At 40.9% G+C, this 20,351-nt stretch overlaps 1 protein-coding gene across 1 annotated transcript; it reads right to left on the minus strand.

The window, feature by feature from the left end:
- Positions 1-68: 68 nt before the first annotated feature.
- Positions 69-16,231, minus strand: itgb6 (integrin, beta 6). The gene is made up of 16 exons (XM_079555172.1): positions 16,115-16,231; positions 12,886-12,958; positions 12,052-12,131; positions 11,372-11,570; positions 10,774-11,020; positions 10,528-10,693; positions 10,028-10,189; positions 9,853-9,948; positions 8,988-9,077; positions 6,230-6,364; positions 5,332-5,749; positions 4,491-4,713; positions 3,980-4,074; positions 2,616-2,732; positions 939-1,105; positions 69-586 (listed from the first exon to the last, which is right to left on the minus strand). The coding sequence occupies exons 2-16, from the start codon at positions 12,941-12,943 to the stop codon at positions 500-502; spliced, it is 2,340 nt and encodes a 779-aa protein (XP_079411298.1). The 5' UTR covers positions 12,944-12,958; positions 16,115-16,231; the 3' UTR covers positions 69-499.
- Between the last annotated feature and the right edge of the window lie 4,120 nt (positions 16,232-20,351).

Here is a 20,351-nt window from a genome sequence, read left to right on the forward strand (position 1 = left end):
TCACCATGATCCACCAAATTTAGTTTAAAACAGCACATTATTTGAGCCATGTTACCAAAAGCCATTGTTAAACTTTATTCTGTCATGTGCAAATAAAAATGACCCACCAAGGACCAGTCTCTTTTTGAAACAAAAACAACATCAAGTTTTAAAAATGAAAGCCTGACTTTTATATTTACATTCATTCAATGAAACAGGTTTTTCTCAGTAGTAGACCACTCAGTGGCGCCCCCTATTTACAGCTGCATGTTTTACAGTAGTTGAATGATCAGAAAGTGCAGCGATAAGAGTGCAGAGGCAACAGTGCACTTCTCCAGCAGCAGTTCATGTAATGCCTGTCAATCACAGTGTTTCAACTGTGTCTAACATCTCAGAACCACAAAGTATAAAACACCCAATGCAACACACGCTCTATCTCATTCACACACACGCACACAGTCACGTACGTCTTAAGTGCATTCAAATCAGGTTTGTACAGTATTAGTGTCATCGTCAGCAGTTACGTTATAATCTTTTCTCTGGCGGAGCTCTTGTAAGTCACGTTTTTGAAGGTAGATGTTGAGCTTTTGAAAAGTGGATTGGTCCCCTGCAAAAAGATAAATACACATTCACTTTAAAATTATGTTCTCATACATACATCACATACATACGTTTTCATTATTAGAACATGTAAGCAAACAATATTTAGGTTGGCTGAAGTGACTAAAGTGCTGTGATATCAATAATAATTGCAATGTCTTTACCCATTGCACTTATTTAGGCTTAGGACCAGGAAAAGACAAATGCTTTCTATTTTAAAAACATACTCCTCACTGAATGATCATCTCAGTCAGCAAAACAATTTTCCTGGACTAAGTTTAGACTGTGCTCCTTATGCACTAAAAATACCTTGTGAACATTAATATTTCCATGGATAAGTTTATGTCATGGAAACCCACCGTCTGCCATTTTGCCTTGGCTCTTTCTGCTTCAAACTTGGCCACCTCTTTCCGGTCGTGGACAGACACCAGCACCTTCCACACAGCCAGCAGGATCAGGCCAATGCACACCACGGACAAGGACACTCCCAGGATAATCATGGGGATGTTTGGAGGCTCTGGGCAACCTGAGAGACAAGAAGAGAGATTTTTGCTGTTTATTTTAACCTTACACAAAGTAGGAATGATTGCAAGGCGAAGGGGTATTTGCCAAAAAATATAATCTAAATTTGTACAGCACTTGATCAAAATCAGAGAACAGTACCAATACAACCCCATTTATTTAGCTTTAAAGTATAACTTACATAACTTATCAGCACCTGAAACACAACCCCAGTGGTTCTTAAACCTTTCACACCAAGTACCAACTCAAAAAATGTTTAAAGTACCACAAGGCCTAGATCAAGATCAAATCAGGACCAAAGATCAAGATCAAATCAGGACCAAACTGGATCTAAAATGGCTCTCAAACACACTTCTTGAACAAAAAAGGAAGTCGCCAACTGGATTTAGTAACAAACTATTCTGATCTGGAGTTGCTGCAGAATGACCAGGCTATTCCATCAATGGATTTCATTTTCCCTGAGGGCACGAACATATTCCAAGATGACAATGCCAGGATTCATCGGGCTCACATTGTCAAAGAGTGGTTCAGGGAGCATGAGACATCATTTTCTCACATGGATTGTGAGAGTCCAGATCTTAACGCCACTGAGAATCTTTGGGATTGCTTGAGAAGGCTTTGCACAGTGGGCAGACTCTCCCATCATTCATCAATACATGATCTTGGAGAAAAATGTATGCTACACTGGATCTTTTGACATTGCAAAAGCTTATGGAAACAATGCCACAGCAAACGTGTGCTGTAATCAAAACTACAGGTGGCAAATATACAGCGGGAACCACATGTTTACATACACTTCATAAAAAGACACATTTGCATTTTTTTCTCACTGTCAGACATGAAACCAGAATTAACTTTTTTTTTTTTATGTCAATTTGACTTTTAAAAATATTTCTATTTGTCAAATTCCAGAAGAATTAGAGATAGAATTTTCTTTACCATTTTTTATTTCTTTTTACAAATAATGTTTGTAATGCATTTCCAAATTCTTCACAGGGTTGAGTTCATGAGCATGTTTCATACTTTCTGTGAGCAATTTTTCAAGTATCAGTTATAAGGCCTTTAAAGGGGCTAGATGCAAGTTGTCCATTTTACACTCACTACTGCCACCTCAGGTCATACGTGTAACTGTATCTTCTATATTAAGCTCGTGCATGACGACACTTTTAGTGATGGTACAGGATTTTAGAGGCAGTTGTGGTGAATAGGTCTGGGCTCATTCTAAACCATAGGACATTGCTGGAACATGTACATGAACATAATTTCAACATTTTTAAATTCCGTATAGTCCCCTTGAAGGTAATAATTTAATAGGTGCATTATGCAACTTTTTACGCATCAAAAATAATGTGAAAATAGAAGTGAGTCAAATACGCACCAAATATCAACTTTTTTTCCACATAAAAAGTTGCATAAAGTACCACAATGCGAGAACCCCTGTACCACACGTTAGTAAAGAGCAGTTTTCTATTGTCACTACTATTTTCTCAAACACATGTGGCAGAATGTCTTACCGTACATCTGAAGGTCGTACGCACTGGTCACTATCTCACTTCCTATCACATAAAAGGAGATCCAGCACTCGGAGTCTGTCATCAGTGTGCATTTCATGGAGAGGTTCTGGTCATAATCTGAAAGAGAAGTGAACACAGGACAAAGCATGAATCCTTTAGATCATCTTTCCTCTCTGCATTGTGAACGTAAAGGGATACTGAGGTTTGCGCTGGCCATTTGGTTTGATTTCCATATCAAAGCCTGCGATCTGCCCACACTATTGTATTTTCCATCTGAACCCTGACAATACTCCTCGATAATCGGCTACACCTCTCAGCTTGCACATCGAGAATAGGTCTAAAATAAAACAGGGAAGTTCAGGGCATTTTGCTATTCAGAAGTGCAATAAAAGCTTTGCCTGTACGACAAGGTAAATAATATGTTCGCCGTTGTCCAGCCCTGGTGAACTAAAGGGGTACAGGATACACATAGACACCTGAGTACATATAGGTCGGCATACCAGCAAGTCTGTGACCCATGGGGGAAATTAGCCTGCATGCTGCTACGAAAACAAAGCTCTGAGGGAAAAATGGGACTCACTAAAATAATGATTCCAACCAGCCAGCGGTACCTATTGAGCTCCATTCAAAGGCATTAGATGAATGTGACCAGTTCAGGCACATGACGTAGAGGTCATAAATGTTATGTTTAGTGATCATAAAATGTTTCCAAATATAATTTCCATTATTTTGTGTGTTAGCAAACAAGACTGACAAAGGCACATTGATACAGTAAGGCCGTGCCCCGAAGCTTTAACTGATTTTTAGTCTCTGTGGCAAGTTAGTCTGAAACTAAACCTGCACAGACTTGAAATCTTGTGACTTGTCTTTCAGCAAGAAAGTGTCATCATTGTCGCAGGTTGTGTTTCATAAATCAATCAGGAAACTCGGACGGTTAAGTGCCATCTCCCTCATGGGATTGTTGGGCTTTCTGTTGAGAGTTTACATGTTATCCTTGTGACTGGGTGGGTTTCCTCTGGGTGCCGCGGGTTCCCTCATCATCACAAAACATGCACAATAGGTTAATCCTCCAGCTAAGTACCCTTGAGTCCTTACTTACACCTGGCTTAAGTCTGGGTTTGGGAATCGGATGCTGTATTGTAGTTTTCCACAGCTCTAAACTATGAAGGATAGATGAAATGCACAAGGACAAATGCAAAATAATAAGATTTGTAGCAGAGCCCTAGTGAAGTCTATCAGAAGGGAGGCTGTGATCCACATGGAAGGAACAGAGTCTTGGATTTCAACCTCCGCCCTTCGAGCTGACCCGATCTGCCATCATCACAATGCTTAAAATATATATATATATAAAAAGTCTTCACTACCTGTTGATGTGTTAATGGAAATCTTGGGGAAACTACATTTTTGGGCGCACAGCTCAGGCTGCTCTTCTTCTTGGAGGTGGCACTCTACACAGCCCCTGGTGTGAAACAAGCACAGAACAGGAACAGGTTACTTTTTAATGACGCTTTGATCATTTCCCCAGACAAATCCCGGTCTTATCTGGGTTTTCCCAAGGCTTCCCTCACTCTCCGCCACTGTCCGCTTCAAAACAGTGGTATCGAGTGGCGCTTGCCCTGACAGCTGCTTTTAAAGAAGAGAAAGGAAATCTCTTAGTGCAGTGTTGGGGACATTAGTTGTCTTTTGATGTCACTTGGTAGGCGCAGACAAATGTGAACAGGGAGAGCATAATACGATACTCTTGTGTTGAAAAGACCAGGCGGATCAAGTGGCATAAAAGGGCCAATGTCTTATGCGTCACAGGTAAAGGCACAAGCTGATAAAAACTACATTGCGGCTCTATTGAAGTCATTTTTGGCATGAAAGAGTTCTCACCTTGCAGAGCTACAGGCGTCTCCGCATGTGGGGCACTTCTCACACCTGTCCCCCGACGCCTCTGGGATGGAACAGACGCACAGGCCGCACTCACAGCTTCCCCGTCCGCTGCAGACCGTTCCATCCTCAGAAAGGCAGGAGTCAGTGCTGGTGCTGCAGTTACAGTATTCCCCCGTCCAACCAGGCTCGCAGTGGCACTCCCCACAGTCACACTGGCCGTGACCTAGAAATGTAATCAGTGCATTGGTATTGACAAATGAAGAGCATGAGCAGCATTAGGGGAATATACATGAAGTGTTGTTTTTGAGTTACAACCCAACATGTACAGCAGGCAAATCATTCATCTGGGTTCTCCTGGCTAGGACTCTGGATCAAGATTTGGAGATGTGTCCATGGAAGGTGCACTGTGGTCACCCACTGACCCTTACAGGACGTCCCGTGTTTGAAGGATGAGACAAATTCCCATGACGTCAATAAAGTCTACAGATACATTAAGAAATGCGCCAATATTTTCTCGCAACATAAGAGAAAAGTTTAACTATTCAGACCAAATGGAAACCCTTGCTTCTAACACGTAAATAACTTTGACTCTGACTTTCACAGGTAAGTTTTCTGTAAGATGTTATAGTATCCTTCATTCTGTATAATCAGAGAATTGCCCATGGCCATAACACATAATTGGTACATGTCTATGCCTGTGTTAGTCACCACAGTGAGAAAGGACCATGACAAAGTGCCTCAAATGTGACACAATACGATCAGATTTCCTGTGGTTTGGCCTCTTTCACACCGACATTTACGCATCAGATATCATCCTCTTCTGAAGACGCATCGTCATTACCTCCACACAGCTCTCCTCGGAAGCGAACACAGGAGTAATTGTCACACTGGCAGTACGGCCCGTAGATGCGTCCGAATCCGGAGGCGTGACACACACACTGTCCGCAGTAGCACTCGCCCTGTCCGCTGCATATCTCTGCATCATCGCTGGCCATGCAGTTGCTCAACAAAGCGCTCTCCTCATTACATTCGCAGTTGACTCCCATGAAGCCGGGCTGACACACGCACACGCCGCACTGGAAAGCCCCCTGCCCCGCGCTGCACTGGCTGCTGTTTCCCTCTGGGGGCGGGCCACAGTCGCAGGAGCACAGAGAGTCCAGTTCGATGTCCAGCGCGTCCTGCAGCCCGACCGGTTTGAGAGAGAAGTAACGCGGAGCAGACAGGCATCCAGGGACCTCCACGGTAACATTGAACACCACCTGTGAAGCAAAAAAAACATTGTGCAATTGTTGGTGATGGATTAACGTCTCAATAAATGGAATAGGTTGCATTGAAAAGGACATGCCGATATGGGAACATAGCAATGGTACCATAAATGATGTACTGTATGTTGTTATATGTGTCCAGGACCTCACACCGGTGTGCATTTTTGCTGACTTATGCTAAAGGTGTGGTTTAGTTTTGAAAGTGACTTCTCTGAAATCCTTTTGATGCTTTTGAGCCGCGCAGCCCACAGCCCAAAGTCCTTTAATTAAACCCAAGTGTGGAAATTCATCTTCAGTCAGGCCAGCTTTCTGCTTTTATCTCGCAAATGGCTGTAACAAGGTCAAGATCTGAAAGCAGTGTAATCTTCAAAATAACCTTATCACCTGCCTCTTCATTCAGCTGCAGGGAGATCTACCAGTCCGTACAAGACGAGTAAACGCAGTTGAGAAGTAATTTTCGTCAAATAAACTGACCGTTTCTCCAGGTTTGACATTGGAGCAGCGTTTCATGTCGGGGGTGACCGTCCCGTTTGGGCAGATGGCTGTGAAGGACATCTGCAGCTCCTCCGTGTCTCCAAGAACCTCCAGCTCAATCTCTGAACGCAGCTCCTGAAAATGCATGTAATGGGTTTGAATTAAACCAACCTGACATGTCACAAGTATAGTATGAAGCTGTAGCTGTTAATGTTTTCAAAGAGAGGCAACAGGGAAAGCATGAATTAGTTATGGGGAGCAGAGCCTTTTAGATCACATCAGAAGGTATTGGTGTTTTTGTTGTTGAGCAAACTGGCGTAATCAAAGCTACAGAAAACATTTGGCATGTTGTGTGTATAAGCAGGCAATCCCAGCATTCACAACGGCACGTTTCATTGTTCACCTTTCAAAAACTCATCGGTGATCTCATCTGGTTTTATAAATGAGCGTAAAACAAACTTCCCCGCTTCTGATCGGATCACATCTTGACACTACATTGACCTTGATCCCATTAAATCCAGCCCGAAAACTTTTATCCTTTATTTTGTGTGACTCACGGGCCCAGGTGTGCTTTTACACCTGAGGAAAGAGTGACAGCTCACCTCAGCGGCGGTAAAGACCATGTTTTAACTGACTAATGAACTCTGTGACGGACTGTCTGGCCGCTAAAAGGTAGCTAAGTTTGTGTTTTCCTAAAGGCTGCAATTGTACCATCTCACCTGCGTTGCTAAGGAGAAAGCTTTGTGGGATACACCCTTTAAAGGAGATTAGTCAACACATGATGGACATAATGAATTGTTTTTGACAGTCAGTTGGGAGACTTTGATGTGGTTAAGGCGGAGGATTAAAAGAGACAAGCCCACATGAGGTTACAGCTGAGGTAGTAGAAACCATTCATAGTGGTTTCACAAAGCTTTTAGACCTAGTTCATAATGTAGCAGCCTGACACAAAACTGGGGCTGGGTATTGTAAAAAAAAAATTCTGATACTTTAATGATATTTGGTTTTTGACATCGATACCTAAATTCTACTTTTTTCAATACCTATGCTAAATTATTTGTCATACAGAACCCTAAAACAGATTAACAGTGTTGATTTATCCCTTTTCCTCCCATTTAATTGCATTTATCTTTTTATGCATTTGTACCATTTGTTTGAGATGAAAGAAACTTCCTATCAACTTCCTAACATTTTAAACACATTTTTCCCATTTTTTCCCCTTGATTTCCCCAAATTTTTCACACTTTTTAGGTGTTTTTCCCCCCATTTCTTTTTCCAATTTGGCCCAAAATGTTCCCACTTTCCCCCCCAAAAATGTCCACTTGTTTTCCCAATTTCCCCCTTTTTTATTTATTTCCCAACTTTCTTTAACTTGAACTTTTTTCTTTTAAATTTTGATGACCAATAGCACCAAAACTCCAATATTTCTTTTCAGTACCTGCTTTCGATACTTTTATTTTTCTGATACCAGTAACACCGTAACCTTTTTTCTCGATATCATACTGGTGTCATTTTACCCAGCTTAAGTCTAGTTTAGTTTATTTATATCAGGACAATATGCAGTTACATTAAAAGGATGGCTGCACCAGATTTAGCACTATGCTAATTTCAGCCTTAGTAAAAACTGATGAAAAATATTCACAACACTAGATCTTTCGACATTGCATTTTTTGTGGCAACTTTTTGTTGTTCAGGCAGCGTAAAAGATGCCACAACATATGGCAAAATCACTGACGTCTTCCATCTGACTGAATTTACACATTTCTTGGCCAGAACAGCCTAAAGCCAACAACAAATGTCAACCCAAGCATGTGCAGAACTACAATTTTAGTCATTTCAAATCCATTTTAGCCTTGTTTTCATATTTTTGTACTATATTAAAATGGTCTAGTAAAATATCTCACGATTTCACCTCACAAAATTCAAACAGCACGTTATCAAACAGTGCTTTTTTAAATCATACTACGCAGCTGTGTTCTCTCTGCTGTTTCCTGCTTTTTACTTTGAGCTACAGACAGAAACACCTGCATAAGTTAGAGACCCAGCAAGCAGAAATACAACATTTTCTTTTCTGACATCATCCTCGAACCGCACTTCCTGCAGCCATGATGACTGTGTGAAAACATGTTTCAAATCTAAACGGGACCTCTGAAGGTGGACTATATTCAGAGAGAGTGAGTGTGTATGAAGAGCTCCTGAGTTGGAGGGCTGTGATCAAACGGCGCAGTGGGACAAGAAGAGACTTGCTGCCAACAGGCTGATGCAGAGGAGCAGTGGCAGAGAAAAAATGTGATAGGAGAAAGAAGAGGGAGAGCGGAAAACACGGAAAATAAGAAGCAAGATGATGACAAGTCTCAGTTAAATGGAGCCTAATGAAAAACATAGCGTATAATCATAAGTGCTACATGTTCCTGTAATGTTTTTCAAATGTAACAAGGCTATTACAATGGAGAATAGGATATACTAAATAAGGCATTCTTAAAATACCACCTCTGTAACATTGATAAAATAACTAAAAAGAGGCTTAAACTGGACCTGGCAACATGAAAATAAAATGGAACCGATACAAAACGATGAGTAACAGGTTACAACTAGAACAAAAGCAGGGCTGATCCAAGATAAAACCACAATAAAATACCTTTTCCAGGTAGATAATAGGAATAATACTATCTGAAATTATATCAAGGATGACTCCATGTACCAGCAATGGTTTCCACACCACAGTTTGCGACTGCTCACCACAAAAACAATGTCTTACTTTGTACGCTGTTACAATCAGTTCCAGGATGTTCCTAGAGTCTTTGGCCAGGACTCCCACTGTGGCGCCAGGTATGAGGTTTGCATAGTTCTGCGTATAAAAAAAAAAAAAGACACATTCATAACAAGGTCAGTGTAGCTTCTGTGGGCAGATAAGTCCACAAGGAAAAGTGCAGCGAAGTAGGGGCCAGTTGTAACAGGTTGCTTTGTGGCTCATCGAAAAAGTATGCCCACATAGTCCACTACAAAACAAGAATGATGGTTTTGACAGAGGCGATAAGGGGAGATTATACTTTTACTGCACACTCCCTTTAGTGGTTACAGGCTACATTTTATGCTAAAAGTCTTATTTTATTTTTAGATTTTAACTATGTTATAATGAATTCCTCTCATCAAAAGCATACCTGGGGATGTATTAGCATGCTTGAGAAAACTCCCATGTTCGGTCTGTCTCGTTGCTGATGTCATGTCAGCTTTATCATTCCGATTCTACTCATTTCAGCCCTCAAACTGTCTCCACTTTCATTCAGGCCTTGTCAAAAGTTAGCACTTTGGTTTTAGCTTTCCTGGCAGCAATAAATGTTGAAATACATTCATATATTTTCTATTCATATGTGTTCATAAATAAACATGACATAAAAGTCCTGGATATCCACAACATTTGAAAGATACTGCATAATTCATGATATAGTAAATAATATTTATATCAACCTTTTCTATATAGGAAGCTTAATTGACAAGTTTTGTTTTTGACCATTTCGGTAGTTTTTATGATGTGATACAAAGCTACATAATGTTGTGCAGGGGTTTTGTGAGCACATGTTTTGGTTCCTTTGCAGTTTAATCAATGCTTACAAAACCCTTACCTTGTAGTTGTTTATCTGCTTCTCTGTCACTGCAAATATTAGTAAGATGTTGTTTTCCACCACTTTATCAATCAGCTGACCCAGAGTTGGATACTCCTATGAGACAACATAACAGTCAACAGTCGCTCTGTGAATGTCACTTAAAAACTAGAACTTGGTTTACTTCCTCATTTACCTGAGATGTGGACATGTAGTACTCATTGGCATTGTTCAGGTGACACTGTCCATCGTTGGGAGTCACAATACCCGCCATTTTACTGTCCATCCCGAAGTGTGAGTCCTCGTCACTTACAAACACCAACAGACGCATTGAGTCGTTTCTCCAGCCAATCCTCTCCTAGTTAAATAACGCATCGAAAAGCTCAATGTTATGTACCAACAAACTGTAATGAGATGTACTGCTCAAAATGACTCAACTCCTCAAAATGACTCAACTCCAAGCATTCAAGGTAAATAGTCGATTGTCAACTAGTACTCAACAAAATATGCTACATAATGTTTGTTTTGGAGAGAGAAAAAAAGACTCTTTATTCGTATTTATAAATGTTGTAATGTGACAAGTTTCCAGACCCTGTTGGCCCCTTCCAATGCTCTCGATCATAGTTGTGCTGTTGCCGTCATAAAAGTTTATACCTGTGATTAATTCTGTTCTTAGAGAGGACAAGTCTATTGTACCCCACAAACCGCTGCCTGCATGACTGCATCAAAGCCGCACTCGGGGTTGTCGATGTTTGCAGAGATGCGCTGCCGTGCCACGATCTCGTTGAACTTGTCGGTGCGACTCGTCAAAGAAAGAACGTGTTTATATCCAAACGTTGGCAGGCACGATGCATCGACGCGACTGTCAACACAATACAGTGAAAGTTGAGATGCTGAACTTTAAGATCCGGTTTTAGAAAGGACTTTTGAGTAACTTTATACCTGCAAGGGTTGTCCAGCTCCTGTTTGGTGATCTTGATAAAAGGCAGGACGGGTTTCTCCACAAAAGAGCCAAAACCCATTCTGAATTTACTGGTGAGTTTTGACATTTCTTTGGACAAAGAAGACCCCAGATCTTTGATCATCTCCAAATCGTCAATCATTGAGGCAGACAGGTCCATCAAGTAGTAAACATCCACGGGATAGTCCTCCGTGTGCTGCACTTTGACTTGGAAAGTGACCCGGCTACCTGCACAAGAATCCATTTATAATTTACACAACGGGTCCAGTGTACTGCATTTAAGGCATCAGAGTTTATGATATAATATAATTTTTTGACTGTTATTTTCATTAACAGAAATTTTTCATCAAAACATTCTTGTAAAGTGTGGCATCTTTTCCACAGAAAGGGTTGAAAACGCTGCACAAGAGCAACTACTTCAAGAATGACAATACTGTTATCCCTTGCTTGTTTAAATGTATGGTTTTCATAGCATTTAGTTAACGATGGGATCAGTAAAATGTCTATATATGCATAATTTATCAATGAATGTCTTGGTATAATATAACAAAGTGAAAGTATGTTGTGGGGTTGGCGTACCTGAGCGAAGAGAGAGGGACATCTTTTGCGGGGAGATCTGAGTGCCATTGGTGTTGTTGGTCTTCTTCCCGAGAGGCCGGTCCTGGAGGATTTGTCCACTGGAGACTGGAAACTCGACATGGCTCTTCGCACATCCCTTTTCTAATAACTTATCCAGGGTGTCACATCTTTCTCCCACCGAAAACCAGTCTGTGAAGTTCTAAGGGCATAAAATGAAAGAAAATTAATCTTTTACCACCACAGTTTTTTGACGTGTCTCTTCAGTCACCGCAGATGTAAATGTCTAAACAGCTTCCACTATGTGAAGGAGTTGCACACGCAGGATTATATCTGCCTTGTTTTATGGTTTGTATGAAAGTATAGTGCATGACTGAAGAAGCAGCATTTCACCTTTATAAAATGAATCAAATTATTGCATAAAAATGTACATGCAAAATTACAAACTACATCACATGCTATCTCAGTTGTGCACAATAAACAATGAAACTGATAACACCTTAACAACACTGAGGGTATTTCCCTTTTGTAAACCGTAAGGGGAGTAAAGATTGGAGTCCTGTGCACGGCCACTTTGCTTTATTTAACTGTAGATATATTACAATAATGTTTATTACAATGTACTGTGTCTTATATCAGTGCTTTCTTGTATGCAATTTATGGGCTGCGGGAGTTGCACCCACCTCTTGCTTGCACCAGGCACAAAGGGAACTGATCTGCAGACACTGATCACAAGTCACCGAGTTGCTGTCCGAGCAAGATCCTGCAACAACACAGCAACTTAAAATTCCCATACAGTATAACATTGACAAAGGTCCTTAGATACAAGATCGTCGGTGATCGTTAATGTGATGCCAGAATTTTTATTTGTTCTAGACAAGTAGCCAGAGCCAACCTTTGTGGTGACAGTTCTTCTCAAATTTACCGCGCAATATGCAGTGTTTATAGATAATGGATAATACATACATTTTACAAAGCCGTACAAACTACAAAAACGTACTTTCTTATCTACTTACTTCCCTAGGTTCCTGCTTTTTAGTGCAGTTTATTGCAAACCTTTCATAATAGAAATGTAACAGCAATTAAAAACGTTGTCCCATCGACAAAATATAACTAAATTATTAACTATTACTTCAACTTTAATACATTATTCATCCTTGCCATAATTGTTCATCTTCTAAAACCCATTTTGTCACTTATTTGGAAAAACAGTGAAACATATACATAATATAGAGCATTACAATCCCTGTATTTACTCCGGTCTGCCTGCTCAAAGCGCTGGTGTAATGATACCAAATGTACCTGCATTTCATAGAGCCTGCATGTCGCCCTAATAAAGTAAAACCCAGGCTGCTGTACCTTTAAGGAATTTTATGAAGCAACAAATCATGAATAACCTTGAAAGCAGATGATAAAATAAACCCAAGTTCATGTGGAGGTTTTTGTTCAGCACATTCTCTGTAAAACCCAGTTAAATGTTATAACGTAGTGAGAGACAAAAGCTTTTTTTCCCTTACCCTCCACGGTGTAACTCCAATAGCTCAGAGTCAGGGCCAGCAGAAGAAGAAACCCCATTAGTCCGTAAGGTTACTGCAAGACACCACACAGCATTGGCACAGGTTTTCACGTTGTCTCATATTTACAAAGAGTGCAGTCGACCCTCCTGTCCCGCGTCATGTGTCCGTGGAGTAAAGGGAGCGCAGAGGACTGTCTCGTGCCCGCGGTGCGTCCTACCTGCGCTTACGTGTGGGCGGGTACTTTGTTACCTGCGCCCGCTGCTGCCTTTTATGTTCACTTCCGCCCAGGTGAGGCACGCGAGGGCAGGACGTCAACAAATCGACTTTGACGGTGATTTATTTTACCCAAGGTGATGATTCAGGGCTAACTGGAAACATGCACAGTTTGGCTAAGAGTTATTAGACCTCATGACAAATGTGTGCTATGCTATACTAGCCTGTGCTCTTTCTATGGGACGCAACAAAATAAGCAGCTAAATTGAAATATTATTATTCCCTATTTTTTTAATGTTCATTAGGCCAATTTTTACATTTGTTGGTAGTCTGTTTTGTACACCTGCTGTATACGATCAGTTCTCTTAACCTCCATCTTAACCAAGCACATTTTCTCCAGTTTGGCTTTACCCAATTATAAAAGCTGCTTGAAAAAAGTGTCAAAAAATAATGAACAAAAATTAGACGAAAACAAGGATGAAAATGCAATAAAAAGGTGACAAAAAGTGTGACGAAAATGCAACACAAAAACCAAAAAAGAGCAACAAAAATGCAAAAAAGAGCAACAAAAAAGTGACAAAAATCGACAATAAAAAAAAAGAGAATGAGGCAAAAATGTGATGAAAATCCAACAAAAAAGCAATGGAATTTTTATTGACGGCAAAGGAAGTAAAAAGTTCAATTTAGATGAGTTTTGTAGGTCGTAGCTTTCAAGTGAGATGTTTGTCTGGCCTATAGGATTCGGACCGTATGGATTTAAAGCTTAAAGGAGCACTATGCAACTTTTTAGGTAAAAAAAAAATCTTTATAATTGCGTGCATTTGGCTCTAATGACTCGGTAGCGTTATGGGTGCAGCATGGCACCTTTGCTTTCCCTCACAGTGGCCTTTATGGTGCTCCAGGATCAATTGTTTTTAGGTGTTTGTCACAGAAACTGGACAGAAACCCAATAACAATTGATTCTGGAGCATCATATGGGCCACTGTGAGGGAAAGCAAAGGTGCCATGCTGCGCCCATAACGCCACTGAGTCACTAAAAGGTCACATACACATAAATATCAAGTCTGTTTGCACTATGTCAAAAGTTTCATAGTGCAGCTTTAACTGGAGAAAATGCACTCGGTTAAGGTGGGGGTTAAAAGATTAAATCTTCAAACTACAATCTGTACCTCATTACTTGCTAGTTCCTCCTTACATATCTGTAGCCAATGAAATACACTAGCTTAGGGGTAGGCAACATTAGGTCTAGAGGTAAATTTGCCCCCTAAGCATCGATCCTGTTCCCCAGGATAATTGATCAAGAAACATAATTGCACACAGCAGAGATCAACCAGTTGGGATGCAAACAATGGTATGCAACAATACAAATACTACAATCCCAGTATTTGTATTGTTGCTTGACTTTGGTCGTTTAACTATTGAAAGAAAATCATCCAACTACCGAGCTAACTTGCCTACCTTTGCTGTAGCCTAAAGCAATATGCTGTATTATGAAATATAAAAATTACTATACCCTGTTTGAGATGAGAGACATTTTGTAAATTGTGTCAGCTTAAATATCCACATTCAAACAGATTTTGTACTTTGACTGTTAGAGAGTAATAAAGTACAGACAGGCACACCACGAGCAAACAACTCCAGACGCCATAAAAGTAGAAGTGTTAATCTTTAACACAGGATGAAGCCTCATATGAATCATTCTTATTGTCATAGAGGAATGCATTTTCAACACGTCGATCACTGGAGACAGGCCGATCGCAGCATGAGGGATGAGTATCTCTCTGATTGTGACCGTGGGAGGAGGAGGGAGCTGCGGAGGTGTTGCACATTGACAGCTGCTCTGCGAATATCGTCCCAACTCCGAGGAATCTCACAATTCAGCACCGCGCCCCACTGGATCTGAGTGAGTCACATGTGTCACCCCAAGAGTCACCCGCTTCTCAGTGCCAACCGTGCCACACTTCTTCTTACACTTAATACTTTTGTGATAGATGCCAAGTCTCTTGCCGCGCTCGTAATCCGCCAGCTTTTCCTGAAAGCCAGCTCCACTCTTTCATTTATACCCCTCACTCCATGTCCTGTTATTTACTGGTCTACCTGTGGTTTCCTATGCTGTGGCTCCTCCCATTTTATGATCCTCCTGTAGCCCTCTTCAGCGTATAAATGTGTCATTAAGCCAAGCTGCCGTACATTCCAGTCATACAGTATGTTGCTACGTTTAATCTGTCATAAATGAATCCTAAACATCATGTTTGGCTTCCTGTAGCCAAAGCACAGCAGCAACATCTCCATGGCGACGAGCTGGCCATGTCCCGCTCTCAACAAAGTTACGAGTCAGGTCTGAGCTGAGGAGAGGCGATCCCACTCACAGCAATGTTTTAGAGATACTTTTCTTCCATACAAAACAAAATAAATGTGCTTGTTTTCTTCTAAGTGAAGTGTTAAGCACAGTTTCCATGATCAGCCCCATCTATATACTGTAGAAATTGTGACTGTGTTGCCATAACCTCATCTAATTCTCAGTTTAATGTCAAACCAATGGAGTTATTAAAACATGAAATACTTAATTTTAGATTTTCTTGCTTTACATGTATTCACCAGCAGTGATTCAGCAATATTGTTTTGGTAAATGCTTCTCTATGTTGCCTTTGACCAATAAAGTGGCAGATTTTGGCCATAGTGTTCAATTTATGACGTTCAACCCCAAATTCTAACATTTCCTTTATAGAGATTATTCAGGTTGTCACTGGATTCTTATATACTTTGAAATACTAATAATAAACATGTTAGACTTTAATTATTTTCAAATGTCAGAAAACAATATTTAGTTGACAGTTTACAAGATGCCATTTCCTTCATTCATTCACTGACTTGTTTACGTCTTAGATTTAGTTTACAAGCCCCATAATGAACAACTGCTCTCTAATCTAAAGTAATCCTCTGACATTTAAACAGCACGCCATATAAACATTGAAATACCAGGTAAGACACTTCTCCCTGCAGTGATCGCGCTCACCTTCAGGGGCGTCCTCTGAAAACATGCTGTCCCGTGCTGTGAGCCTTCTCCCCCGTCATCAAGTGAAAAGTGGTGAGAAGCGAGAGGAGAGGAGCGCAGTACATTCGCTCCTATTGTGCTCCCTGCGCCGCCTGGGACGATGTGTAACAGTAAACCTATTGTAACGCCGTCCCGTTATGAAGCAGGGGTCTTCTGTGTGACCCCTCTGCCCATGCTGCTTGGCCCGTGCGCACTGGGGTCATGAGTGGGTGTTAGCACAAGCTCCGACTCGCTCTCTCCATGTGTGTCTATGGCAGTGAGTGACAGTAACAACTGCTGGCTGTGGTGTAGAGACCGCCAACACATTAGCAGGGACAAGCACTGCAAAAAGACCTATCGGCAATAGGTCATCTTGATTTGGGACTTTTCTTTTGAGGTCTAGATTATTTTAGATCGGAAAATCTGCATATATATAAAAGGTTTACTAGATTAACTCTGGATGTTGCATCATTAGTTGAGACACTTTACCTTGCTTATGATGTATTGACTGAGTGAGTGACTGAGTGGTCAGAGAGGCCATTATAAAGGCACATATCAGAAGCCTAGTCTCTACCCCAAGGAAGCTGCACTCTTGTCATGAAGCAAGAAGTCCCAGGTTAGACTCCCGGGCCAGATTAAGTGGTGAGTTTGCATGTTCTCCCCCTGTTTCTGTAGGTTTCCTTTGGTTTCACTAAAAGCATCTACTGTAGGGTCCTTTCTGGAGATGGACTCCCTGAAAAAGAGAAATCTTGGTGTTTGTTCCAAATGCTCTTTTCTGATAGATATGAGTTCCTCTGAGATTATAGCCAGTCTCTCTGCGTTTAAACCTTTCTTGTATACATTCAGGAAGCTTATGGTTATGCACCTCATACATAACAATAGCTGTGCCAAGATCAACTAAGTCGTGTAGTTTTAGTATTTTTAATTTAATGAACAAAGGATTTGTGTCTGATAAAGTTCTGCATATGACTCTAATAGATTATTATTATTATGCAAACTATTTAAATCCAAACATATATTCTGAATTGCCCTTTTTTGCAGTGCATACAATATACAGTATCAGGACTCAGGAGGACTTTACTGTACAAGCAACAAGGGGTGTGAATGGCAAAACACACTCCCCGAATTCATTAATGTGAAAGTAAAGTTTGTCCAAGTTCAATTACTTCCTGGAGGAATTATGGGCCAAGGAGAGGAGTGTCACTATAGTAATCCAGCCTCCTTCAGATGGAGGTATGGCAGGAATGTAGGTAAACAAATAAAATCGAAACTCAATAACAGAAAGACGGATGTGGACTTTAAACTCCTTACTGTGGTGGTACCAAGAGTCCCGCTGTCTTTCATAGTTCGCAGGTTTATAAGCATAAGTCAGGCAGTTTGATAAGCTTGTGAGTCAGAATGAAATATTGGACGCTGCAATACTCTATCAAAATGCATCATCTTTTAATCGTGTGTATTTATAGCAAGATTGCTCACCTCTCAAGCGATTTCAACCTCCCAACCTCACCTTACCTTTTGCTAAACAAGGCCGACAAAATTAGCTCAACAGGAAAAGAACCACAGTTATTTGGTGTGATTTTACACCAGATACTCCCCTGGACACAATGCTTTAAATTGTTTGTGCTTTGGGGCTTGCAAAACAGTCCTTTGGTTGACCACTCATGCTAAGAGGAGGGACATAACATATATATATTTTTATTTTTGAGCACACCGCTGGTCAGAGGTGAACCGTTTTTAAGGTAATAGTTAGCGGCATCTTGAAAAAACATGACAGCATGATCCAGAAAAGTGACATGTGGAATTGTAATTTCAACGTTCAACCACCAGATGTTGCCAAAAAGATGAAAAGGGCAAAAAGCAAATTTAAAATGAAATGTAATTTTAACCAATACTGAGTTTTACTTGTCATGCACCGAAAATTAGCCCAGAGCCAGGGTGTTATGATTGTCTTGCTCAACATAATATCAGGCAGCTCATCTAAACATCCAGGGAGGTCCTCGGGAGCGAAGAAACTGTTTTGGGGGGAAGGTGTGTCTCGGCTTGGTTTTAAACTGCCGATTCAGACAATATATCTAATATGTAATCTACGGTTTTCATATGTCACATCAAAGCTCTGTGAATGCGTAATAGGCCTATAGTTATAAGTAATGGTCTCAGTGTGGTGGTTTGATTTACATTTCCTGTCACTAATAAATGCAATTTTTTGTATCTATTGATTTGTAACCATAGCTGGGTACATTTTGTGGGCAGATAAAAGTGCAAGGAATGTAGAAGGCATAAAAACATAATTATAAACACGCGAGAAACAGATTTGGCGCAGATGAGCAGTTAGTGTGCACTTCTGTTTTAACCCAAACAGAAGAACCAGGCAGACTTTCACTACAGCTACCGCCTTCACTGGTTTGCGTGGGAGAAAGAGAGTAAAGTCCTGTGGTGTTTCTGATACGCATCTAAAACCGACAGTAGGAATGAGAGTAATTGGGCATCGGTGATGAAAGCTTTGCTGGGGCTTGTCTTTCCTGTAATGCAAGCTGTAACTGTCAGAACAAAATGATAAATTAGTTTGACAAGAGAAAAAACAGTTACCGTGGTAACTTTCTGAAGTACTAGGGGGTAGTTTTATCATGAGTTACTGTTTACTTCTGCTTGTTTTTAGCAGAGCTGGTCTGTAACAAGGTGAATTAACTTAAGTACTTTACCTAAGTTGAGTTTTTGAGGATCTGTACTTTACTTGAGTAGTGTTTTTGTTGTGAACTTACTTATTTTACTCCACTATATTTCTATAAAGGCGCTTTAGCTTCAATGATTATGTAGATATAGATGAAGTTGCCAAGTTGAATAAAGAGAACAGCGAGAGACAACTGCGGGGTTTTAAGTGTAATCACCGCCGCAGACATGTACACACTGAGCTTTATAGCATTTACGATCAAGCCTCAGTCCGTATCTATACTCACCATATGTTGAATAGCTGAAGTTAATCACACTAAATGAATGACACTGGATACTGCGCCAGGGCTTCCCGTCTTAATGTCGGTGCCCCGGGCCTGACCTTGGGCCTTCTCTGGGGATCACTGCCATGTGTCCCTTCAGCTGTGGAGAATTAGGCCAGAGACAGAAGCACAGACACGAGTATATAGGAGGGAGGCTCATGGTGTGAGGACCGCTTTGCTGGGACTGTCCCGAATGTTCAAAGACTTACGATTGATGTTTCTGCTGTATTTTAAATGGCTCCTTGAAGTTTTATTTGTTGTTTCATCCTTGAGTTAGTTTCTATTGTTGATTTTGAAATTAGTCGTAGGAAGTCAAGCAATATATTTCACACTATGTGGTATCGTAGTCACTTTTGTGTTTATTTCTTACCACTGCATTTCATCTAACTGTGCTCAGAAGTTCCTGTTGCCCTTCGTGATGCTCATTCTTCCACGGCACTATGAGTATGCAGATGTGCGACCTTTAATATATAAGTTTACTTTCATTCATTTACATGTACCCTAGTGAGGAGGACTCTTGACTGACATTTGTGTGTGCGTATCCTTGATGAGACCTCTAGGAGTATTCCCGGAGCCTATGGACCGGATACACGCCGCGCACTAAAGGGGTGACGAGGAGTGTGATGTCTAATCTTGCACCCCCGTCCCGTTTTGATCCTCCAACTGGTAAAGGAATACAGGCCTGGTGCCCTCATGTCTCTGCCACAGCTGCGATAAGTCCGGGCTTAAGAGGGGAGATCTGGTTTGAGAGTGAAACTACAAAGAGCCTGAAATAGAAAGACCGGAGGCATGACGAACACATGTTGCACTTGTTACCCATTCGATATGTCACAGCCTACATTCACAAGATGGATATGAAACACTGAACAAATTTGAGGGATGTTTGGGAGCCTAAACATGGCTGTGACACATTTCACAGATAGTGCCCCCCAGTGTTACAGGAAGTCATTACGGGATAATTATTAGTAATGGCAAAAAAACCTTTTAGCCCGAAGGACATGCAAACCGATGCAGGTGTGTGGCATTTGAACAAGACTGTCCACTAAGACCCTCAGGTGTCCGTTATTTTACTGTTGACTGTATTACTTTAGTCAAATAGAAAAAACACTGACTCTCATTGAACCTGTTTTGAAAACACTGGTGCTTGCTGTACATTCGAGTTGAGATACAAAATTGAATATGAACAGTTGGACAAGTTACTTGGTAATGGTAATATATTCTATAATAGT

The sequence above is a fragment of the Gobius niger genome (assembly GCF_951799975.1).
Source record: "Gobius niger genome assembly, chromosome: 4".
Classification (NCBI taxonomy): domain Eukaryota; kingdom Metazoa; phylum Chordata; class Actinopteri; order Gobiiformes; family Gobiidae; genus Gobius; species Gobius niger.

Bases quoted from the DNA above. Each gene is read 5' to 3' on its own strand.
- itgb6 (XM_079555172.1), bottom strand. From the start codon at position 12,943: ATGGGGTTTCTTCTTCTGCTGGCCCTGACTCTGAGCTATTGGAGTTAC. The intron at 11,571-12,051 runs GTGGGTGCAACT...TTATGCCCTTAG, and splicing joins GTGCCTGGTGCAAGCAAGAG to AACTTCACAGACTGGTTTTC. The intron at 4,714-5,331 runs GTAATGACGATG...TTACATTTCTAG, and splicing joins CCGAGGAGAGCTGTGTGGAG to GTCACGGCCAGTGTGACTGT.